The sequence below is a fragment of the Oenanthe melanoleuca genome, chromosome 2 (genome assembly GCF_029582105.1).
Source record: "Oenanthe melanoleuca isolate GR-GAL-2019-014 chromosome 2, OMel1.0, whole genome shotgun sequence".
Taxonomy (NCBI): domain Eukaryota; kingdom Metazoa; phylum Chordata; class Aves; order Passeriformes; family Muscicapidae; genus Oenanthe; species Oenanthe melanoleuca.
In genome coordinates, this window is record NC_079335.1 from 11,579,527 (window position 1) to 11,604,893 (window position 25,367).

General features: G+C 40.6%; 1 protein-coding gene across 2 annotated transcripts in view; it reads left to right on the plus strand.

The window, feature by feature from the left end:
* The first annotated feature begins 1,760 nt into the window (after positions 1-1,760).
* Positions 1,761-25,367, plus strand: part of TMEM65 (transmembrane protein 65) — a 29,978-nt gene continuing 6,371 nt past the window's right edge. The window contains exons 1-4 of one of the 2 annotated variants that reach the window (XM_056484020.1): positions 1,761-2,226; positions 4,896-5,135; positions 22,714-22,758; positions 24,856-24,923. In XM_056484020.1, coding sequence (XP_056339995.1) covers positions 1,908-2,226; positions 4,896-5,135; positions 22,714-22,758; positions 24,856-24,923 — 672 coding nt within the window. In that variant the 5' untranslated portion in view covers positions 1,761-1,907. The remainder of the gene's footprint in view (positions 2,227-4,895; positions 5,136-22,713; positions 22,759-24,855; positions 24,924-25,367) is intronic. The other variant, XM_056484021.1, reaches the window with a different exon arrangement.

Here is a 25,367-nt window from a genome sequence, read left to right on the forward strand (position 1 = left end):
TGCTGGGAAAGAGATAAAGTCTCTTTTCTTACCAGAGGCCAGTGCTCCTTCTTTGCTCTGTTTCTGCAGTCTGGTGCAATCCAGCTGTGTGAATGCAAAATCAAATATAACACAATCAGAAATACGTCAAATTGAAGTATCAAAGGTTTGGCTTCTGGAAAGTTTGGGTTTTCCCTTATTTTTATGTGGCATTTTTTCCAGGTGTTTGTAGCCCCATTGCATGTCCTGCCTTTCCATGTGGAAGCATGCATTTCTACTGTAAAAGCAATCTGGTTACCAAAATTTGAATAGCATTTTTGAACAGATTTATGAACATAGTTGTTACAGTTCTCTGGGATTGAAAACTATTACTGATTTCCATATTTCCCCCAAAGAGTAGCAGAAGATTCCACTTTTACAATTAAACAATTGGGGAGATAAGCACCATTCTGAACACCACCAAAAGCTTAGTGGCTCTGGATCAGCAGTATGCAGAGAGACAGAATTGAAAAAAATCTCTCTTCTCAGAGGCAGGGTCTATTAGATGCATAGAAAAAAATGCATTTAAATTAAAATAGTAGCCTATACTCATCTATCTCTGCTATTTCACTAACAGGATGAGAATTAAAATATTATATATCCAGGCCTTTACAAGTTATTTTCTACATTTCTGCACTCACTTTCTGCTCCCTATGTACTGTACATGTAGTATATGGAAACACCCAGAGTTTTGAATGCATACTCTATGTATGGCACCTCTGTTTATCATGAGATCTTTGTCTTTATACCATATGTTAACTCTGAAGCCATGGAAATGGCAAGAAAATGCTGCTTTTTCATGCAAAGTTAAAACTTTTCATTTGCCTGGCTCCAAGAAAGCAGCAGATCCCCCTGGCTGGAAGAAACCACCTGGATGGACATCAGTAGGTCTGGTACCTTTGGTGTTTAAGAGCTAGAGATGTGCAGTAAATTCTGAATGCCTTCTGAAGTCACCTTCGGATTAAATGAACTAGGCATAAAAACATGTGAGTGCCTTGTGATTATTTAGGTTCTTTGCAGTCTAATAACAATATCTAATACAGTTTGAATACAGTGTTTTGACAAAACAGTGAACAATTGTGGATTAACCCACATGGAGGTATTTGTAGCAGTGAAGCTAAGAGAGGTTTAAAACCAAACCTGATTCTAAAGCAAACTCTTTTCCCTCAAGACATAAATTCTGTCCTGAATGTGTTTGGTTTTATTTATTTATTTTTTTAAAGTACCTGTTTCGGGTGTGTCAGGCAGAATACCTGCCAATTAATTTAAAAGAATACAACCGCTATATGCAAGCCAAGTGGACTAAACCTAAAGCTGGATGATGCAACACTACAATACTCTAAGGCAAGGGCCTGGAAAACGAGAAAGACAAGCAAAACCTCATTTCTGTTGCTCTGCTAAGCTGCGAGGAGCCCTGTGAGCTCGCAGGCACCGTGACAGGGTGCGAGGCGTGAGGGGCTCAATGAGGGGCCCGGGGGCAGCAGCGCGGCGTGAGGGGCTCAATAAGGGGCCCGGGGGCAGCAGGGCAGCGTGAGGGGCACAATGAGGGGCCCGGGGGCAGCAGCGCTGCGTGAGGCGCTCATGGCAGAGCCGCCCCGCCGCTCCGAACCCCGGGCGCTGCCACCCGCTCTCCTCAGCGCGGCCGGGGGCGCCTGCGCGGGGCCGCCCCTCGGGCCCGTCCGCCCCGCCCTGCGGCCGCGGCTCCCCGAGCGGAGCGGGGCTGGGCCGGGCCGGGGCGGCGCTGCCGCCGCTGCTGGCGGGAGCTCGGCGGGGCGGTGCCTGGCGCGGACCGCCCGGCCCCACCGGCGGAGCAGCCGCGGGAGCGCGGCCCGGGCGACTCGGCCGCGGGCGGTTCTGGCGGCCCGAGCGCCGCGCCCTTCCCCGGCTCCATGTCGGCGTGGCTCGGCCGGGCGGCGCTGCTGCTGGGGCGGCCGGGGGGCCCCGCCGCCGTCCCCTCGTCCTGCCTGGGCTCGCTGCGGGGCCCGCGGTGCTGCTGCCGCCGCCGCCTGAGCAGCCTGCGGGGCGGCGCCGAGGGGCTGCTCTTCCCGCGGGGGTCGCGGGCGCTCGGCACCCACCCCAAGAAGGAGCCGATGGAGGCGCTGAACACGGCGCAGGGGGCCCGCGACTTCATCTACAGCCTGCACTCCACCGAGCGGAGCTGCCTGCTGCGGGAGCTCCACCGCTTCGAGTCCATCGCCATCGCCCAAGGTGAGCCGCGACCCGCCCCGAGCCCGGCTGGGTGGGAGGGCCGGGCCGGAGCGGGGGCTCAGCCTCCGAAGTTTGGGGGGCCTCCCGCCCTCGCCCCAGCGACTCCTTCGGGCGAGTGGGAAACTCCAGCAGGAGGAGGCATCGAGAGGCGCTCGCCTCTCTGTGTTCGCATAGTTGGGTGTAAATGAGGCACACGACCTGAAATTTGTTTTCCAGAAGCATCTTCAGCATCTTTTCAACTTAAATCGGGCCGGTGTGCCAAATCCTCAGTGGGTCTGTTATCCCACCGGGTGTTTCAGAGAGCCACGGGTGGCTATTTTTCGGAATGGGAGTAGGAAGGTGTGTCTCATGAAATCCTCCTGACAGCAGGGCAGCAGTAAATTGATTTCAGACCTTTTAAGAGACGCCAGGCTGCTGCTGCTCTGGGAGCTCATTCATGAGTTACACTTTCCTGCACGGAGCTGCTGGCGCTGCTTCTTGGAAGTGTCGGTTCTCGTTCGGGAAGGTGTGTATGTGCTGGGGAGGTTTACCAATGTATCTCTAAATACAGGGCTATGCAACGCCAATTAAAGTATTTCACAGTGATTTTTCTCGTCTGATCCAACTGTTCTTGCCAACTTGACACTGTTCCTTAAACAAATCAAAACCTGGCAAACCCAAATCCTTTTAATTACAACCTCCTTACTTCTAGTTCTGATCCTCAGCTGTAATTTACAGTCCCTATTGCAGCGAAGATGATAGCGGGTACTTAAGAGATCACTGTGCATTTGATCTAGGCCTCTTTGTGACTTTGATAGTAGCGTGCCCTTGGAAAGGGCATTTCTGTGCCTTGTGGCTCCTCTGTAGATATGTGGAAAAAATTTTGGGTGGGCAGAGAACAGGACTGGGGGTCAGCTGTGAAAGTGTTGCTTTTGTGAAGAGACAGAACCCTTTCAGGTATCTCTTTTGGTTTTGTTTGTAACACACTTGCATATAAACACTAGTGTTCCTAGTCGGAGTGGGAGTAGTTCACTTAGATGCCTCATTTTGGGAGTAGCAGCGCTTTTGTTTTGCAGACAGTGAATCAGTTTTATTTGTTTTACAATACGGAGGATAGAGTGCTTTGAACTGTAAGTTTACACTAACTTTTGGATACTAACAACTAATACTCTTCCCAAATAAATCCTTCTCAGTTTCTGAAGGGTTCTTGCCATGAGGTTTTTATGTAAGTTTCTGTCTCATTGTTTATTGCTCAGATTAAACAGAACGGAGCTGTGTACCTGGAGGATCATGTGGTGGATATCAAAATGAGACTTTAAAATTTCAGAATAGTGTCTCAACGTTTATACAGATATAAATCAACAGATGGTTGTATTTAATACCTTGTTGCTCAGATGCTGTTAGTTATAATACAAAAGTTTGTTGTGTTAAATGCTGTGACTTTCTGGTGATTCAGGATTTAGAAGCGAAGTAACAAAAGCATTAATTTGAATTTAGACATTTTACTGCATGGGAGATTATTAGTTGGTTTTAAGTTTATTCCACTAGTGGAAATTGCAATTCATTTGTGCCTGAAACTGTAATCATTAATCTTGCTGGAGAGATTGTTTCAGTAAAATCTCAGCTGTGGGCTTAGTAGTCTCATAGGTTAAGGGCTGCATGAAGCATTGTAGTGCCATCAGACCTCATCCTTGGAGTCAGATTCTTGATCTGCCCATCTAGCTTGATAGGACTTTTTTTTAGATAACCTTTTCCTTTAGCCAGTTCTATTCATGGGATGTTTTTACCAGACTGCAGCATGTTAACAGCTGTTAGCTTTTGCTATAAGAAATTGTTTCTTTGTGTGTTACAAAAAAAGAAAACGGCTTCTAGTAAGTCTGTTAAATAGAAATTGGAGAAAAAACTTATCTTGAATTTATTGTCCGTAGCTTTTTTTCTGTGGAAGATTGCTATTGAAAGAATTCAGATTTTGCATGAAGAAGGGCAGAGAGGTGTAGGGATATGTATCATCACTCTCAACATTGTGGGGTCCCAGAAGAAGACAAGGCAGATAGAAGGGATACACTTGAAAGAAAATTAGAGACTTTTCTGAGCTAGATGTTTGTATTCTATCTTTTAAATGCTTTATTATGTTTAGAAAATATTTTGTGTGATTGCTCTTTCCTGCTGTTGAAATGGTGATTGTGTAGCAATGACCTGAATAGGTACACAGGTTGTGAGTAGCAGATGAGGGGAGAGCTTTCTAGGTCCTTTCTCTGATTGACTAGTGTCAATTTTGATCTTTACAAATCATGAGTTCAGCCAAGACAAAACTGTTTTAGAGATGTTTGGTTTCTTATCAGTCTTCTTATTTGTTGACAGCATGCTATAGATCCCAGCAGCTGATTCTTTAGCTGAGGTCACTAGTTTTATTTTTGTGTTGATTTCTAATGAAAGTGATCCAAATGCAGCTTTCAAATTCTCTTCTTTACTGCTTGCGTAAATTCCTTTGTTTTGTTTGAGTCTGAAAAATCAGTCTCTCCTTGATCATGAAATGCCTATGCAGATTTTCTACTGTGCTTAAGCTTGTTTTGTGCCTGTGATCTTTTCATAATTTTTTATGGAAAGGGAGGTGTTAGTCCGTACCCTTCTTGACACAGTCCTTACTGTTTTGACCTTCTTCCTTCAATACCTCTTCTGTGCCCTAACAGACCCCATATCAGCTAGGGGAGGCTGTCAGCAATATGGGGAGACCTGGGCACATCAAGAACCAAATGGGCCAAGTTCCTCAGCCCATTCCCAGGCCTACCAGCAGAAGGATGCAGTTCCACCAGCTAATTGCCCTAGCACGCAGTATGACAGGACACACTATCTGTGGCCTCCGCTAATGGCAGAGGCTGCGGGGAAACCCATCCTTTGCTGCGGCTGCTACGCTCAAGGACGGTCCTCAGGTAGGTGAGCTGTAGCTGTTACCTGTAAGTTAGCTGAGTCTCTGAAGCCTTTGTGAAACTTAAAACATCTGCTTGTGCTGTAGTCACGAAAACTGTAGGTGGGGAGAGGTTTGGGAATATGTTCCTGCCTTCCATCACCTTGTCACTTATATTACCTGGAGGTTTATGGAGCTTCCAGGTACTGGGCATTAGAGGTCACTTAAGCAGTCTAGCTTATGAATAAACACTGACTGAAATTCTGCTGTTTGTTTTAGTGCTTCAGTAGACAGAGCTCTATCTGTGAGCATGTGATGGCTGAGAGCTGAAAGCCTGACTTTAAATTGATAGATGTGTTTTGCATAGTAGAAGCTGGGGGAAGACTGTGAAACTGAATCTTGATAGAATGGTTCTCAGAAAATATTTTCAAAACTGTCCTGATTTAGACTATAATCTGTATCTTACTATCTTAAAATTTAGTCAAAACATCACTGAGCTGTTCTTTCTGAAGAAAGCTGCAAATCCTTTCTCATCTGGATTTAGTTTTCCTTCTGCATGGAAGTCTTTAAGTATTTTTTTTTTCCCCTTTTGAACCTTGGAAAGATGAATAAGGTGTCCCATTTTCCAAGGAAGAGCTTTGAAACAAATATTTTGGATTTTAGCATGTTTTTCTTGGAAGCATGTGAGCCACACTCAGCCATACTAGATGGAGATGATGGATGTGGAGTTGAATACAAATAACTTGTATATTTCTATTTTCATAGTTACAGAAAGACTGAAGAAGCAAGTTGGCCAGTTGATTTCAAATGTAATAGTCCTGCTTTCTGTTTCTAGAAGTGATGTTCTGTAATCAAGGCTGAGTTTTGCTGGCTTCAGATAGTCAGATTTCTGCTGTTCCTTTCTCACGTGATGGAGATGAAAATGTAAAATCTTTCAGAAAATATGGAGAATGATTTAATGCTTCTGACCCTCTATAGCAATATTCCATTGACAAAAGTGACATTAGGAAGAAGATGGAACTTCTTGATTAAGGAGATTACATTCAGGGTTTTTACCTTTGATTTCCAGTGTATGATATGAGATGATTTATAAAAGATGCACTTGTGAGAAGTGCAGCAGGCCTGGTAATGAGAAGGGAAAATACTAAAGGGTTTGACTTTTTAAGGTAAGAAATACTAAACTTGGCATTTTTGGTGTGTCTTTATTGCTTCCTAGGGTGCTGTTGGTCTTTTATGTGCTGCTTTGCAATATTCTTGAGCCCAGATCTAACTACTTTTCATTAATATTACTAATTCAGTGATTATCTAGGGCCTGTAAGAAATCTCAAGTCATGACAGTGAGACTCCTTTATTTTCCCATCTTTTGTTGCAAAGATGGGGGAACAAATCCTGTTTTCCTATTTTTTGTACATACACATAAAATACATATATATCTGTGCATATAATACATAAAATAGATGCTTTTAGTATATAATGTATATACATTGAACACAATTCCTTGAAAGCACCCAATTGCATTTGTATTTTTAGTGGAAGACTTTTGTGGTATGATCACTAAATAGAAGGTCTTTTGAAGTGGATTTTTTTCTTCCTCTTCCTATTGAGGTTGTGTATTACCTAGAAAACATGCAAAAACACCACAGCAATGAGTCTTGATAGCTGGTTTTGTAATTTAATTTGCAGATTTTGAAGAATGCAGTTTCTAGCTAGATTCTCTTTGAAGACACTGGCATGTCATACCATACATAATAATCTGAGATACGTAAACGGCGCATTCTGATAGAAAACTGTTCATAAGTTCAAGTTACTGCATCTTGTTCCTGTTAAAAAGCCCAAATAACTAGCATGCAGGTAAAGGCCTCTACCTCCTTGCATTCCGTTGGGCTGACAGCTGGTGCAGAATCTCTGAGGGAAATTGCAAGGTTTTAGCTACTGTTAGGTGAAATCTTATTTGGTGTCAGAAGAAACCTCACTGGCTTATGTTGTGATGTTAAATTTATGAGCTCCCCAGTTTACTGGAATAGCCTAGGGAGTGTTTGAGCCTATGTGCCTCTACTTCCACAGCTTTACGAAGAAAAGTTAATTCAAAAGATGCAATGTCAAAAAAGACAGTGGATTTCACAGAGGTTTTTAGACACTCTAAACAAGTCTCCTGTGAAAAAGGTTCCCTCTGTTGCATGAGTCAGATGCTTCTTGCTGAAATGAACAAACTGGTTCATCTGCAGTGGTGGTTTAGAACTACTTGGATTTTAGTGCCTCTTTTTGTTAGAACTGAATCTATGCTAACACAAGAAAGCCTGATTCCATCCTTCTGGAAATACTTGTCTTGTTTGAAGAGTGATTTTACAGTGCAAGTGTGAGGTTTGTGATGAGGACTGCCCTCAGCCCACTGAGCTGGGAGAAGAGGAACTGTTCATGTTGTTGTGCTTTGACAGGGACCATGGCACCTGGTGGGGACAGTTCTCTCTTCCTCACTCCACAGACCCAGCATATGCAGGTGAATGCCATGCTGTGTGTGGAGCAATGTCATCTACTTTTCTCTCCCTTGATGTGACCTAGGTCAATAAATGTTTTTAACTCTAGTGTTTAATTGCTATTCTAGGAAAAGGTCTTCTGGCAGACTGCTGGCAAGTGTCTAATTCACAAGTTTGAAGTGCTCTGTCAAGTTGGTAAAATGACAAACTCTTGCCAGCTTGCCTGTGTGAGTTCCTTTATGCTCTTAGGCCATTGCAGCCTAACACAGGATTTGCTAATCCGCTGCTGAGTCAAAAATACTAGGTGGTGAAAGAAATACTGTGTTTCAGATGGAAGGATGTGCTACATTTTGCTTTTGAAACTTTTTGTTTAATATACTCCCCACCTTCAGTCCCGAGTCTTGGAGCCCTGTCATGAAGGCAGAGTGCAGAAGAAAAAGTGTTACTGAGGCTCTACTGATCATTTTCATTGATGTCTGAACCTCGTAAATCACAGAATAATGGAATATCCAGAGTTTAAAGGGACCCACAAGATTCATCAAGTCCAGGTCCTGGCCTTGCACAGGACACCCCCAAGAATCACACCATGTACCTGAGAGAATTATCCAAATGTTTCTTGAGCTCTCTGAGGATTGGTGCTGTGACCACTTCCCTGGGGGGCCTCTTTTAGGGCCCAATCATCTTCTGAGTGTGGAACCTTTTCCTAATATCCAACTTCAGTCTCCTCTGACACAAATTCAGGCCTTTCCCTGTAGTCTGCCACAGACAAGAGATCAGTGGCTGCCCCTCTGCTTCTCCGGGCTGAATAAGTCTTGGCTGTTCAGCCTGAAGAAATAAAGCCCCTGGGGATACCTTGTAGCACATAAATGGGGTTTGCATGTGTCCTGGAGAGGACTTTCCACAAAGACATAGTGATAGGACAAGCGGGAATAGCTTCAAAGTGGAGGAGGATAGGTTTAAATTGGCTATTAGGAAGAAATTCTTTACTATGGGAGTGGTGAGACACTGGTATAAGCTGTCCAGAGGGGCTGCAAGTGCCCCTTTCCTACAAGTCCAGGTTGGATGGGGCTTGAAGCAGAACAAGGGTCAAGTGGAAGGTGTCCCATGGGGTTGGAACTAGATGATCATTAAATCCTTTCAAACCCAGACTATTAGGTAATTTAGGGGCTGAGGTTTAATGTCATAAACAAGAAAATTGGTGTGTGGTCACTCATGGTAAAACTATTCTGAAACTGCTCTCTAAAAATGTCAGCTGTAATTGTCTGACTTTGAACCATCTGCAGCAAGGTTATGTTTTCTGAAGTTCATGCTTTTGCTGTTGTGGTTTGATTTGCTTCCATGTTCTGAAATTTTACTTGCTGATGTAACTTAAAGCAGGTTTGTGTCTACTTAAATGCAGAAACTATTTTTTTTTTTTTTTCAGAGATAACCCTGCAAACAATCAAGTGGAATTGGTGTAAACCCCATAGAAATCCAGTCTTAATATTTATAAAGGATCTTTTCTTGCTGGCGGATGCTCCAGTATTGATTGGAAGTTTTTAAATAATGACTGATTGCTGTTTTGCTTTTGAAAACTCGTTGTAGCATTCAGGTATCCTAAACCACTGGTACCACTTGAGAAGCCAGCAGAGGAGGTAGAATCACCAGAGACGACCAGTGAATTTGGTACAGTAGAAAAAACCCAAATGGAAAAGTGTGTTTGCTGACATGTGGGCTGCTGGTTTGACAGAATTTCTTGCATGCTTGTTTTGATGTATTTGGCATGTTTTGCTGCAAGAAATAGAAGTACACAGTTTTTGTTCGAATTTGTGTAAAGCCTTCAGTCTCAAGATTTTCAGCAATCCACATCTTCAGGTACTTATGCTTAATTTAACGAGGTGTTTCAAGCATAGGTCTGTTGGAAACTGCTGCACTACATATACTATATACTGTACTACAGTTTCTAGTTATTACTTCACCAGAGATTTCAGATCATGAAACAACTTAATTTTTTTGAAGCAGCTCAGTGTCAGCTACCTTATGCTTTTTTCTTGGAAAATGACGTGCATTAAATTGCATGGTCCAAATATAATGCAGAAATAATGTTATTATTAAAAAATATTATTTAGTTAGCTGCCTTTGCCCTTTCCTGCCAAAGGTAAAATAAGATTGCTTCAATTAAAAGAAAAGATTTCTTCAATTAAAATTTGCCTTGTCTTTTGCATGTGTTTAAGCATGTGATGAATACAAAATAGGTGTCATGCACAAGTATCTTTTTAATCACGGATCAGAAAAAGTATCTGAATCTTAAGCCATTGTTCTTTCACTGTCTTTTGTCAAATAGTACATTTTAGAACTAAAAGGAAAATCTGTCTCCCAATAACTCTCTTGTCCAGTACAAAAGCTGCTTTTGATTCAGGGCTTTTTACAGAAGATCACTTGAAATGCAGCTTTTACTTAGAGTGCAACTTAAACCCTTGAGAGTGATAGATTTAAAACATTTAGATCTCCCTGCAATAGGCATGAATGAAATAGATCATGTTTATTCTGTGAACACAGAGGTTCCAGTGTGTAACCTCAGTTAAAAGAAAGGGAAGTCTTCTAGTTTCGATAAGAAATTATTTAAAGCTGACTCATTCTACTGAAAACTCTTAGCTTTACTCAGCCTTATTTATTATTTAATCAATCCAAATATGAAACTACAGAGGGATCTGTTGTCTCCAGAATAAAAATCCTTTTTAAAAACAAGTAAATGGAAAAATCAGATAAGTATATCATGCAAATGGAGTACTTAAGGTATCTTGGGTCCTTGTGCTGCTGTTTAGATTTTTTTACAAAAACAGCTGATTTTGGTGAAAGCCGGACATGGATATGGAAGCTGCCTTCTGCCCCCTTTCTACTTTATCCTTAAATTAGCACGGTGATATTTCAAATATTCTGAAAGCATGCCTTTTTGTTTCTGTTTTGTTGCTGTGTCAGAGAACTTCCTTTAACAGTGGAAGAACATGGAATTTTTGGAACGTGACTAACTTGTGCCTGAAACATGCTTCCTCTGAAACATGGGGGAGCATTTCAAGGCAAAGCCCACAAAATACTTTTTTCAACCCAGCAGACTGCATGTTTCATTCAAAACTATGGAATATAAAACCATAGCTTTTTCCTAGTGTTTTTTTTCCAGTGTTCATTTACTTAGGATTCTTAGATATTTATATGCTAATTGTTAATAAAATATCCTCCCTAGCAGCCATAATACATAGTGATACTTGATACTTGCTATACTTTTTTCCTGCATCAATTGCCAGTTTCCTTTTGTATGTGATGGGCTCATCATATTAATTTATTTTTGGGTATCTTTTGAGTTTTTATTAAATTTTGTTTAGACTGAGATACTTTTGGCAGATACTAACAGGTCATTATTTTTTAAAATCACATTATTTTCTCTAGATAATGAAAAGGGGAAATAGGAACATATTTAAGACTCTGTATTTTGAGATGAATCATATTCTGTATCAACTCTCCTATTTTTTTAAAGCAGTCCTAAGAAGCCTGTGTTTGTTTTATTATCTCCTGCTGCTTGTGTGTAGGGATAAAACCTTTCCTCAGTGCTCTTAAATACTTCATGGCTTTTAGGCATTTCCAGAATTAAGACATGCCTTACTGTTTGGCAGTAATCCTGGTGAAAGGCTCTGCATGACCTGGGGAAAGGACACAGCTTTGAAAAATCTTTCTGATTTCAGGAAAAACGGAAAAGTTTGAGACAAAAAGATTTCTGCATGAGATCAGCTTCAACTTAGAGAAGCCAGATACAGTGTCCACAGTGGCCTGGCCTTAGGTTCCCAAAGCTCACTTCTTGGACATAGTCTGGGAACTGCTGTCTGGGCATGAGCAGTTTCAAAACATTCTGGAAGCCTTGAGGGAGGGTTAGGAGACAGTCTCTGGTATGTGATTCTTGCCGGTGCCATGGACAGAGGTCTGTGCTTTGGGTTGTGCTGTTGTATGTAAAGTTGTATTGCCACAAATCTCAGGTCCAAATGCTTACTGGGCACCAACAATAATTGCTGCACTTTGACCTGCTACATTTTTCTTTTGGGCATTATCAGTTTCTGGTTATTGTACTGTTACAGTAACTTTTTCAATTATTTGCACTTGATGGCATTTGACTTTGTGCAGTGATCCATCCCTTAGGGCTGACCGGTTTGCTGTAACTTACACTAAGGGTGTGAATTGTCAGTCTCTATGAGGATATTATCCCATCTTTCATAGCAATCTGAATTGGTAGAAACTGTGTTTTATTTGCTTTATTTAATTGTGTGGAAGACTGGAGAAAAATGTGCATGAACAAACCAGTTTTTTTAGCCAGCTACCCTTTCAAATACCATCAGCTTGTATTTTCAGATTACAGATAACCTTTTGATCCATTTGTTTGTTTGCTTCAGTTCTAGCAACAGGCTGATTTTCACAAAGTGCAAGTAAAACTGTGATGTTACAAATGTAAAATTAACTGTTTCACTCAAGATTGAGATTTAAGAATTTCCAGCTAGATTTACAGTCATTTTGTCTAATAAAAATTTTTGTCATGAAGAAGAGATGGGAAAACAGCTTGAAATCCACCACTCCTTCCCCAGTTTCATATCTATTTTTATTATTTTATGGAGTAAAGTAAATCAAGTAAATAGGTAGCTGCAAAAGTGACAGTGCTGTTATAAATAATCAGCCTAGTGACCTTTTCCTTGTGCAGATATCCAACAGACTTCTGATTCAGTGTCCCTTTCCCTGAACAGAAGAAATGTACCAATGTACACTTGTTGAGTTCTGATAAATCATAAATGGCCCAGGCTGAAGAAGACTGTTCTCATTGGGAATTATGTATGACCTTTTATAAGTTTTTTACTTGTTTGATCTGGTTTACCAAAACAAAAAAAAATAAAATTCTTTGGATCTGTGAAGTTTTCACTGTCAAGGTTGGGTGCTGGGAAACTATTTTGTCTACCTCATTTCCATGCTTACATCAGTTTTTGCAGTTGCACATTACTATGGCTGAGTTTTTCTGATTTTTGTCTGATCCTGTGTTAAAATGCTCAGTTAAAAATAAAGAAAATAAAAGAGCTCACTTTAATTACTTTTTCCCATCTGAAGAGGAAAAGCATTTTCCTGCGTTTCCCACAGTGAGTAAGAGCAGGCCTGGATGAGCTGTGGATGAGGTGATTCATAGTGGATGTGACTTGGCTTTATGGGTGTGGATTTACTGCTGGCTTCACCCATGTTGTTGTAAGAAGTGTTCTGTTCTTTCCCTGTCCCAAAAACCTGACTATGCAAGTCTCAGTTCTGCTTCCCATGCTAGCACTTCTGTTCTTCTCTGGGCCTGGCTGTGTACCTGACAAGTACAAGTCAAGAAAAAGTGCTAGAATAAAGGAGAAGTCCCAAATACATGATCAGGAGGGAATTTAGGAACAGGAGGAAAAGTATCAAATTTCCCCTTGCAATAACAAGGTGACTTTAGATCACTTCAGGATGTAGTTTCCTATTTGACCTAAGGTTCTGCCATTCTGTTCTCTCATGGGAAGTGCCAGGAGGGTTTTTGTGCCTCAGGCAGGAGTCTCTTCTGGGATCTTTGTGTTGCTAACAGCACATGGTGACTTGCACTAGTTAGCGATACTGGTTTGATCTCCCAGGTTACCTTTGCAGTTTTGGCAACTACTTGTAATTACATTTTTTACCTCGGCATTTGTCTTGTGACTAGAAAAGGACCTGTCTTTCCTCTCCCTTCCTCTGGCTCTCTATTCAGGATTATTCATCGTGGTCTGAGTGGCTGCCCCCCCACATCATACAGTACTTTGCTTCAGCACTGCAAAAAGCAACCTCAGCCTGAGCCCATGCTCTTCCTTGCTGCTGGAAAAGGGGCGGTGTAAACATTGCACAGATTTTGGAGAAGCAGCGGGAGGAGAGAATAAGGGAGGAAAGGATGCTGGAGGCACGCTGTGGTCAGTCTCCATTGCACAGTGTGAGAAACAATACGGGTGCATATTTCATTAAGATCTCCAGTAAGCAGTGGCATTGTGGTATGTCCCTGATGTGGGCAGTGCCACAGCCCATTTACTTTCCATTGCCATGGGGAGAAGTGTTAAATACATTGGATTCCATATTTCCTTGTCTGTGGAAAACAAAATAGACTTATGCATACAGAAAACTCTGAGCTGAGGATTTGTGTCTGTACTTCACTAATTCTCAAGCTGATTAGCAGAACTGGAGGTGAAGGGTGTAATTTCAGCACCCACAGGATTCTGCTTCCTGCTTACAGTGAAGCTGTGACAAAAGAACAGGTTAAAAAAACCTGTCAGTGGAAAAGGGGGAGTGCATCAAGTTGAAAAACAAAAACTGTCAGAGTAGCAGAACCATGTTTCATAAACTGACATTGGGTACTTTCTGGGAAAGTTAAGAAGCATTGGATTAAAGAGATGGACCAGATGTGCAGCTTTTCGTAGAGCAGAGGTCCTGAAGCAGCTTTAGAGGGAGTGTGTGCACAGCTGGCATGTGCAGGGATGTGATGGGAACTGAAGCTTGTGTTGGCTCTTCAGCTGGAAGCTGCAGGGATGCACTTGCAATTGAATCCTCCTGAGAGAGGCTTCATGCTTGCCAGAGGCTGGAGAAACACTGACCAGGAGAAGGATTTTCTTTTTTTTGTTCTACAGAATGAAGGCAGTTGGTGGAAAGAATAAAGAGAGCTTAGTCAGAACTGTTCACTTTTAGAAAGAATAGAGCACAGTAGCCTTAGTCTTCTGCTTCTTCCTTCTGTATGACCTTACTTACAAAACCAGCAATCTTAGTATTTCAGATAATTTTTGTGAACAGACTGAGTTTTCTATTAGAACTTTAAATTCATGTGCAGAATAAATGATTATGTAATGCGCTGCATAACAACCCAGTAGATATTCCATACTCTTATAACACAAAAGCTAAAAGAAAATATTTTACATTCCATGTGAAGTGATTTTATCTGTTTTTATATTGCCATCGTTCCTTCTGCTGTTTTCCGGAGAAAGTGGTTATTGCAGCTTGAATTTGACTATGCAGGGAGTCAGATGAGGGAGTCAGACTAGTTTCACTAATGAGGCTTTGCTAAGTTTCATGGGGAAGGGGGTATCAAAGTGATGAATCTACTGCACTACCTCTAGCAGCGGGTGAAGAGTTAAGAATAATTTCTTTGCTACTGCATTCTGTATTAATTAGGCATTTATACAGAGGCACAAATTACATCAGTGAAATTTATGGCTGGAAGTTAAATTGTCAGTGGTTTGTTATGGTGTTCCTTTTGCTGACAGGAATGAATAGATTCTTAAGGACTTCAAGGCAGCTCATACTTTTGTCTTTAATGCCCCAATGCAATGAAAAATTGGGAGGAATATCATTACATTTAGTATGTCTGTAACAAAATGTTTGACAGTCATTTGGTTTATCTGTCCACTCTCTCTCTCTTATTTTGGGTAGCTATATTAACTCTGAGACAGATGAAAAGCAATAAACTCTACATGCAGTTAAAGTTATTTCAGACAGAAGCTTATTTCTGCAGTCATACTTGCTTCCAAGGTCATCCTCAGGCAGGGAATGGAACTTTCTGCTTACAAGAGGGCTGGTTCTTAGTGGTAGGTGATTTAATAGCAGTTTGTCTTCAGCTCTCTGTAAAAAATCATAGCTGAGTTTTCTTAGAGGAAGAGAATAATCCCACCAAACACATTTAACGTGCCAGCCCCCTGCCTGGTGCTGCTGTGCTGCTGCAGCTGCCTGCGGGTGGTGGTGGCTGTGGGAAGGGCTGTTGCTGTCTGAGTGCAGGTACTGCTGGTACCAGGGGCTGTGGGAAGCACAGCTGTTGCTGAGGCACAAGCCCCTCGTGTTGTTACACTCAGTTTGGTTCCAGGGCAGTGGAGGCAGGAGTGCCCTGATTCCCCTGCATTCTGCACAGGCTGTTGTCAGTGAGCTGTCAGGGGTTCTGTTGCTGGCTGCAGGTACCAGACCTGCAGACCTGGGCTTGAAACCTTGAAAGCCAATGTTGCTCCCTGTTCTTAAAACCATTTTCCCACTCGCTTTCTTTCCTGAGGAAACAAGTGTAGTTTTGTGCAGGAAGGGAAGGGGCATAAGGGAGAGGAGGGGCAGGAATAAACAAGCTTGTCTCTCGCCAGCTTTTCGGAGTTCTTGTTAAAACAGGGCCTGGGGGAAACATAAATGGATAGAGGATATCGTACACATAACTCCCTAGATATTTCATGACCTCTCATGTTCAGACATCAGTGTTGCCTAACACAACTCAATTTAAAAGTGATGAAAGTCCTCTGATAGATCAGATCTCTGATTGTGCACAGAGTGCTGATAATATTTATTAACAGAGCTTCTGTGGTGTCCCACAGAATTGCTTTGCTTGTCCTTTTACAGGAATGTATCATACTGATAATGCACAGATACCATAGTCTTGCTACCAGTTCATCACTGTTGCTATGCTGCTGCTCTGCTCAACCTCAAAACCATGAAATGATGGATAGATCCCTGCCTTGAATGAGAGGGGCCCAAGCTGTGCTGACAGAGTAATGCCAAAACCTCACCTTACTGAAACAGTTAAATGAATATATTTGGATGGCATTAATTCCACTCTGTTAGTTAGAAGGACTCATCCTGTCTTTTTCAAATCTAGTGGAGAGGTTGTTAATAATCCCAGGCAAAGATTCATTCATCTGAAGATGGAAGAGTTTGCTATGCCATTGGGAGGTGTCCCTTCTCTGGCGCCCTGGAACTCCTTGCAGTCCTCAAGTGTTGAACTCTGGAGAGGGTGAGGAGAGAAGGCAGAGCCAACCTTCTCTTGGGAGGATGAAAATTTGGTTTTTTGAGGCAGAGAGTTTTAACTCTGAAGATGCTTCCTTCTAGTCAGGGAATTGCTAGTTTGTTTCTTGGCAGCTCTCAAGTATCTTCTTATTTTTTAATTTTTTTCATTAAATAATAATAATATAACCATTTACTTCTGGAACACAGATCAGAACACCTCAGTATTGTTCTTGTTCACTCTCCTGTCAGTGTTAGTATGTCGCTGGCACTTTTATGCAAACACTTCAGCTGTTATTCTTATGTCTTCCATTTGTCTCTGAAGGAGAGAGCTCAAACTCTCTATTGCTGTCCTTATGCTGCATCTCTATTACAAGCTGCAAGTCCTTTCTGTGTTGTCATCATTTTAGCTTATTAACCCCCTTGAATCCCAAGGGATTTCAAAAGTTAGACTTCTTAAGTCTTAATTTTTTTTTTTTTCCAGCTGTGGTTTGAGACCTTTTTAAGCAAACTACTGCAAATACTATTTTGACATGAACCTGCTTGAGTGGAAATGCTGACTTTCACATTTACAAGGCACTGATAGAGATTGGGATTAGGTCAAGGATAAAACCTGCTTAATGATGAGGACAGTGATTTGAACCTCTGGGTACCTGTTTGCATTTTATGCTTTCTTCTACATTTCTAGTTGGGATTTCCACCTTAGGCCTCTCTGTTTTGTCAAGAATCTTTAAAAGGATATGAATGCCATGCCACATTTTTGGAAGGGATAATAGGATAAGTGTATTGTATACTTACTACAGGGGATCAGAGGGGTGAATTAAGCCTGAAGTCACTGCTGGGGTTTGTTCTGAAGGGAATTGATTGGCCAGGGAGCCTACTGCATTCCTGCTAGGCTTGTTCAGCTCTTTGCCCCGTAGATGTAACAAAAGTTTCAAATAAAGGTGATGATCTCCTGCTACTTCAAGGTTTTTCAGGGAGGTCACAGTGTAATTCTCTACAAGGTTACAGGGAATATTAAAAAAATACTATCCTATTTGTATTTATGCAGAATATTCGTTTGGACACAGTTACCTTCTCCAGAGTAGTAGAGAAATTTTCTATCTCCTCCTCTGTCTATTTGTACCAGAGGTTCTTCCAGCTTTCCCTCTGCTGGGCATGTGACTGGAAGGGCTGACAGCCAGGTTTATATTTAGCACTGCACAAGTCAGCAGCCTTTCATGCTTTAATTGCTGTAGTAACAGGAAACCACTTGTGAGTTATAACAAGTGATGCAGAATTTTTCTTTACTGTCAACTCACGGATTGTTGTTTCCCCATCTGGAATACTAAGGGAACCCAACTGAAGATCAATGGGCCAAGGTTTTTCAATTTTGCTAGATTGCGGATTTGGTGAAAACCTCGAGGAAGAGCAGAGGAGGAAAGAATGATGATGAGAAGGTGCCTTATGAGCTTATTCCATGAATGAACTCGTACATCAGAGTCAGAAATTGCTTTTGAGGATCCACCTCTGAACAAAGTAATAACACAACTAATTTTTAGGCTCCAGTCCAGAATTTTGGTTGTAAAGATCCTTTCATGAACTCTCGTGCAAAGGAGTACCTCTTAGTAGACACAACAATTGCTCAAATTTCTTGTTTTGTGTAAGTAATGTTTTTGCTGTTTCAGTAATGTGTATCTGAATGATTGGCTGAAATGAACTGTACATTTGGAGGCTTTTTGGAGGAAAGAATTCAAGACAAAACCCTCTGTGGCTTCTAAATTAGATGCCTTCAGAGCCTAAAATGATGTTATAATAGATCCGGATTATGAATTTTTTTATATTCCTCTTTTTGATACTTATTGTTTAATAATTAATTTAAATAATTCAGGCATTATTTAAAAATCTATAAAACACTGCTCATATTTTTTTTTCATATATGGCAATACTCAGCAGCAGCAAGTATTTTCTTAGGGTAGCTCTGGCAGTAGGACCTGCATTCAGTGTTAGTGTTTCCTGCCCCTGGGTGACAGTAACAGATTCAGCTATAAAATTTTATGGTGATGTTAGCTGCAATTCAAATAAAATATAATACATGCCTTTAGGCTTGCCAGTTCTCTTGTATGCTAGTTCTTTAAAAATGATGACAACTTGCTGGGTTTTGGTTGGGTTTATTTTTTATTAAGTGAACTCCCATTACCTGTTAGTCAGTTGTGGTTAGTTTGTCAGCTAAGAATAATAATTCTCAAACTAAATTTCAAGTACTTGGCTACAAATGGCAGAGCAACTTTAACTTACTGGGTTTGGACCAAATTGTGGATGATGGTATTATTTATGTGGAAGGTTATATATTTGACTCCTTCACCCCCTGTGCTCCCTGTTTTTTAAAATAGTTAGAGAAATAGATGATACTATAACTATAAAAAATATCAAGAGCAGATTTAAGAAGCAGTGAATGTTTTTCTGCTTCCCAGACTTTGCTAATTCAGGGCTCATGACATGTATTGCACTTGAACCTTGGTTTATGGTAATGAATGTCAGTTGGAAAATAGCAATTCTTCACTCTACCATTTCATTTTATCCCTTCTCCAATAAGATGAATTCTATGTCTTATTGAGTGCTGTGGCACAGGATGAGCTGGTGAATGGCCATTGTAAAATACAATTCTGGAGTGCTTTAGAGCTGTTTTCTTTTTTTCTCCAGACATTTGAATTGTTTGATTCTAACTGAATTGAGTTCTTTAAAGAGGGTTTTGCAATTTGGATTTTTGTTTTCCCTCTGGTAAAACAAACAAAGGGCATGTTTCCTTTGCTGTACTCTCTGAAGTATTTTTATTCTTGTGTTTTGCTGAGTCTTGAAAACTCAAATAGTCAGAACAACTTACTATGAATAAATACCGTATTCTGAAACATACTTTGCTATCTAGAGTTTAAAAAAAATTTTTCAGTAAATTTTTTGGTTCTCAGTGCTTTCATATCTTTCTGTTTTAAAGTATGTTATGCTTTAAAGAGCTGATATTGGAAGTGATTCTGTAAAAAGTTTTTTGGCTTTTATGCCACAGTGGTTTTTTTTTTTTTTTTTTTTTTTTTGGTTTTTTTTTTGTTTTTTTTTTTCTTTCTTTAATTTTCTTCCTTCCCTATGACCGAGCTTTAAATGAATCTTTGGCCTCTACAAGTAGAGCTGAGCTGGAGCAGCCCTTTCCTGCAGCAGGCAGTGCTCTGTACCTGGCAGAGGCAGAGCATCAGTTCTCAGGGAAGTTGCCTTTGTGCTTTAAAGCCTTGTTTTGGTGTTTCAGAGGGGACAGCTTTTCCCATGAGCCTGGTGCTGCAGGAATCATGTGACAAGGTCCTGAGCCCCCTGCTCTGGTTTGGCCCTGCTTTGTGCTGGGGTGGGATGAGATGTTCTCTCAGGCTCTGTCCTGGCTCAGGCAGAGAGGGAGCATGTACAGGGTTCACCAGCACCAGTTTTATCTGAACTTCATCTGGCAGACTTCTCCTATCCCTCTCTTATTAATATGTGTAATCACAGATTTTTTTCACAGATTAATTTTTATCTTGATGATGAGGGAAGCTGTTAGCCAGGCACACTTCCACATGAGTTTACAAGACTCCCTTTTATAAAATGAAGCTCCAGCAGGAAGATGCCATTACTGACATGGGCTCCCTGTGGCTGGTCAGGAGCAGTCTGGTCTCCAGAGCATGGTGCCACCATGCTGTCCCCAGTGACCTCTCTTGCAATTTCTGCCCTGATAGTGTTGAAGGACTGCTTGATAAGATGCCTATTTAGCAGGAATCCCATGCTACTGAAAAAGATTATGTCAATGATTAAGTAATTTTTGTTTATGTTTGATCCCGTGGTATTTCCTTCTATCTTGCACTAGCTTGTCTTTCCTCTAACCTCAAAGTGGTGTCCCAGCCTCCCTTCTTTAAGAAACATCCCAAGGTAGTCCTTGATGGATGTTCTGAAGGAAGAGCTGATGTTCTTTTCAGTTATTGCAACTTGGAACTCCCGCTATTCCTAGATGTAAGATATTTTTATTTATTTTTCCTTCTATCAAGCACCTTTAATTCTTCCTTTTGGTACTAAGTTTCTAAAATCAATTATGCAGTGGGTTTTTTTAGCTTTTCAAAATAGCTGTCTAGCTAGACTGAGCAGAATGTAATTGTGTAGACTGACAGCTCCTATCAAACTCAGTTGTAGTTAAATACAGAGAACTGTTGTTCTAGAGCTTTGTAGTATTTTGTAACAAGCTGAAGAGTCTTTTCTATTCTGTATTGATACCCAAAATAGATTGAAATTATCTAATCTAACTGGCTGTCATAATCAGGGAAAACTATGAAAAGATGTCTTCCTCAGAGGTAGAGCGTTTCCAAGAAATTAGTTTATGTTGTTACAGTTTCTTATCATGCAATTCTTTATATGGAGATCTAGATCTAAAAACTCATGGGCACTGCAGCAGGGGTGGTTTCAGTGGCAGTGCCACAGGAAGCCCAGGAACCACAGTGGTTGGTGTGAGGGCTGCCCATCAGAGCAAAAAGCCATGGAGGGCAGCACTCTGTGACCTGTGCTTGTGTTCGGTTTGGGATTTTTATTCTCTGCTGGCATTCAGCAGGATGGAGCAAATGAAATTTCATCAGAAATGAGCAGTGTTGACTTAGGTTGCCTCGCCACCCTCAGGGCATCTGGAGCTTTTGGAAACAGTGGCCTCAGCTAATCTCCTTGTTTCAAGGTGGCTTTGATTTTCCCCAGTTTTGTGGAAATTTACTGTCTCTGAGAAAAGCTGCCCAAGTTCTTTGGTTCTTTGTCTGTGCTTCTGAAAAAGATTTGCCTAACTTGTGAGAACAGAGGGAGACCCCATGAAAATGGGTCCCATCCCCTATGCCAGCCTTTCTGAACATAAGCTGAAAATTTTGCTCTGATGTTTTCTTGCTGTTGATACTTGAGGCTTCAGAAGATTGACTCTCACAGGACCCCCCTCTGTTTAACATGTTCCTCTTCCTGCCTGAGCTTTGAATCTGTGAATTCAGTGGCATTTTCTAGGGAAGAGCAAAATAATCTTTATTTCTGTGGTATTTGGGCTATACTTGTTCCATTTGCATGGTGAGTACATCTGATGTTTGTCAAGCTTAGGTAGTGTTTATATTGGGTACAGGGAGGAAACACCTCTTCAGTAACTGCTAGAGCTTGAAAGTTGTTAAAGATCTTCAATTAGTGAAATTATTTTGAAAGTCAGTGTCCTGGTTGGCTGAATACTGGTATTATGATCTAACTTTTATTCCTCAAAGGTACTTTAAGTGAACATTTTATTTTCGTCTTTACAATAGCTTTGAATATAAGAGTGACTTGGATGCAAGAATACTCACTTTAGTCTGCAGTGCTCGGACATAGGCTAGAATTAATCACAGTCTGTGTTTGCAGCATTGTCTTTCTGGGTACTTGGCTGCCCCAAGCAAAATTTGAATACTTGAGTGTTGTCGGTTCCACATTTTACCATTTTTAATCTTTGTCTGTAGAAGTTACTTCAGAAGAAGTATGGAAGCAACTTGTCAAAACCTCAGGGTTCATAATATTGGAAAATACTGGGTGAATAATTTTTTTCTGTTTTAAAAAAGGAGGTCTTACGCTTAATATCTACATAAAAAAATACACAAGAGCAACCCAAAATGTAGCTAGTTTTTTTTCCCTTGCTGCTGTTAAATGAGTAACTTGCTGTTGAATTCTGCACAGCATCTCTGATCACAACTGCATTGGTTTCCTGTAGAGAAAGTACTCTGTCAGGTTCAGGAGTGATATCCTGGTCCTTGCTAACTCTTAGTGGTTTGAGTCTAGGATACCTGAAACATGCACTAAATGACCAAACTTAGTCTGCTGTTACTGAAATCAGTAGTCTCTATTTTTTTTTGTTCTTATATTGCTGTGAAACAATGTCTTTTGTGAGAATATAAATGATAAGATTTGTTTTACACACTCTGGGGGAAATAAGGCTGTCTGCTGCATGTTTAGAGGGCCACTAAAAAAATAACATACAATTGTCTCTAGAAGATTTGATTTTTCAAATTTTAGTATGGTTTTGTAATTTTCCAATGAAGATGGCTGTTGGACTGCCTCTGAAGTATGCTGTTACTTTGCATAATCACTTAAACTAGTGTAAGCTTGTAATATTCTAAGACTTTTTGGCATATAATACAATGTTGTCATTTGTAAAAATAATAAAAATGTAGGTGTGAAGTATTTTTTTTTTCCCATTTGAAAGCTGTTAAATAACATAACTGCTTTTTTGCCTGCTAGTAATTTGGTAAAGATTGGATAATAAATTGAATTTGTGATGAAGCAGCTAACTTTCTCATTTCATTTTGACTTCTCTAGAGAAGTTGGAGGTTGCACCACCATCTCCAGGACAACTGAGACATGGTAAAAGAAGAATGTTTGTTGAATGTGGTTCAGTATTTGTGCAGTCCCTCTTTGAATTGGCTTCATCTTTGTTCCACAAGTGCTGGTCTGTCCTCATCCCTGTTGTATGGAGTGAGAGAAAACCAAAGCAAGCACCAACACTCACCCTGCTGCCTTTGTTTCATAACACCTCGGCTGGAGAATGTGCAATACTTAGTGAAAGTAGGACAGAAAGCCCAAATGAGAGCACACTGTTCAAAGCCAGCAGCAAACATTGTTTTTCTAAGCCAAGCAGTGTTGGTGCTGCAGTGCCTTGTGGAAGTTTTGTGCTTCAAAAGGACTGAGAAGTGGTATAAAATTGCACAGAAATTTGAAACAGATTGTATATTTATAATACCATAATTCAAATTCTGATTTAGTTTCCAAATTAATCTATTTTTGTGGTTTTGTACTCTGCAGTGAGCAAATTTATTTAGGCAAACATTTTCCTTTTCTAATTATCTACATTTTTTTCTAATTTGGTTTCCCCCCCCCACCCTTTGTCCTGGGGTTCTGTTTACACCATTAATTCCAAAATTCTGTCCATTTCACTAAGAATTTGAGGTCCCAGTTTAGCACCAGTACACACATTTTGAAAATACTGTGTGCTGGGCATATCTGTGTGCTTTTTTGATTATTTATTTGTCCTGTGATAGTTTAAAAATAATTGGAAAGTTTCATAGTTTTGTGGTCTAGTCTTTTACCTGTGCAGTTTAGGAGACAGGCATATTCTCACATAGTAGTTACAGATGTCCATTCATGTTCTAGTACCTAAGCATAAATGATCTTGAATGTGGCTTTGGTTTTTTGTGTGGTCATGGATTCATCCTGTCTGCAGAAAGGAAACCCAAAAGGCACTGGTACCAGTTTCTTTTCACATGACTGTGAGGTTCATGCACTCCTCTTTCATCCCTCTTCTTAAGTTTGCATCTCTTTAAGTTTATAAAATGTAGGAATTATAGCCCAGCGTGAATTAAAAAAAAACAAACTACCCAAACTCCAACCAAATCCAAACTGAATATCTGCTGCATTTTAAAAGTTAAAAAAAATGAAAATTTTCAACTTTCAACTGTATTTTAGTTATGTAGCCTGTCCTTATGCTGTATTTAGTCTTACAAAGTGAGCACCTTGAAACTCAGCTGGAGACAATGCTGTGCAAATTCAATCCCATCCCCATTAGAAGCTTTCAGGCTAAAAACTGAGAGGGAAAAATGAAGCAGGGCTAAAAGGAATGACACAGTAGCACTGTGCTTATCCTTAGAAATTACTCAGACTAGCATGTTCCAAACTTCAGCAACAGAAAATATTTTCAGAAAGGATTTAATGGGTTTCAGAAGTAAAAAAGAAGAAAATATGTGAAACAAAAGGTGGAATTTGGTTTCTTAAGCAGTGTATAAAGAAGCAGTTAAAACTTGCATTGAGGTAGTGCACAAACAAAATCAAGATACAGTAGTTTTGGTTGAACTGCTGAGATAATTAACAATGTATTATAACAGACACACTAGTGAAACCCACCTTGACATTTGCAGATTTGGCTGAAGGAACTTGGACAAGAATTGTCTAGCTCCAGACAATGCTTTTAAAATATGAAATTTTAGGAATGTGTGAAGAAGATTAAGCTCTTGCACAGAAATAGTGAGGAGCTTGCAGAGAAAGGGCCTTTATTTCAAGCAAAAGAAGAATGCAGGAGAGACAGTTTGGTGATCTTCAATGAGACAGTTTGGTGATCTTCAGTGATACTGCAACATCTCTTTAAGGTCTGTAAATAATACCTGAGTTCATGTAGTTTTAGGTATTTCTCTTATGCACTAGTAGGCTTAAGTGGCTTCCCCCTGAAATTGTACAAGTATTTGCAAAGTAGGCAGTTCACCTGGTTCTTTACAAGCCATTAGTAACATTTCTGTGTAGCAAAGGGTTTTACCACAACTACCGGCAGCAAAAAGGTGACCAGTAGGAAAGAAATTTTGTGTATTTTGCCTTTGTTTCTCTTAAAACCAGTATTAGACATTTCAATTGTTCCTGTGCACTAGTGAACTCTCTTATAAATATTTTTTTTTCTTTATTACTTGTTTCTTTTAGTGTTCTTCCACAATGCATTACCTTTTGTAGGGTTTGGATTTTTGGATAACGCAATTATGATTGCTGCGGTAAGTTCACTGTTTCATTCCTTGATCAAGTCTCTAAGATTCATATTTTTCAAGAGAACAGAGTAGAATGGCCTGTGAGAACTAGTCTAGAAAGTCTAGGATCAGGATCTGCTCAGGATCCTCTCAGGGTCTCTAGTCAAACCTCCTGCTCAAAGCAGAGCCAGCTGTAAGATGAGACCAAGTTGTTCATGGTTTTATCCTGAGGGACTTGAGAAATCCAAGGGCAGCCTGTCTGAGCAACCTGTTCCAATGCTCAGCTGTCCTCATGATGGAAAATGTTTTGCTATATCCAACTGGACCATGTCTTGTTTTAGTTCATTGTCTCTCATGTTTTGACCATGTACTGGTGTTTCATAATACAGACCATGTGGTTTTGTTTCTTCAGCTGAAAACATAAGGATCTGGGATAATGTGTTTTATTTGTTGGCTCGGTATTTGTAGAAG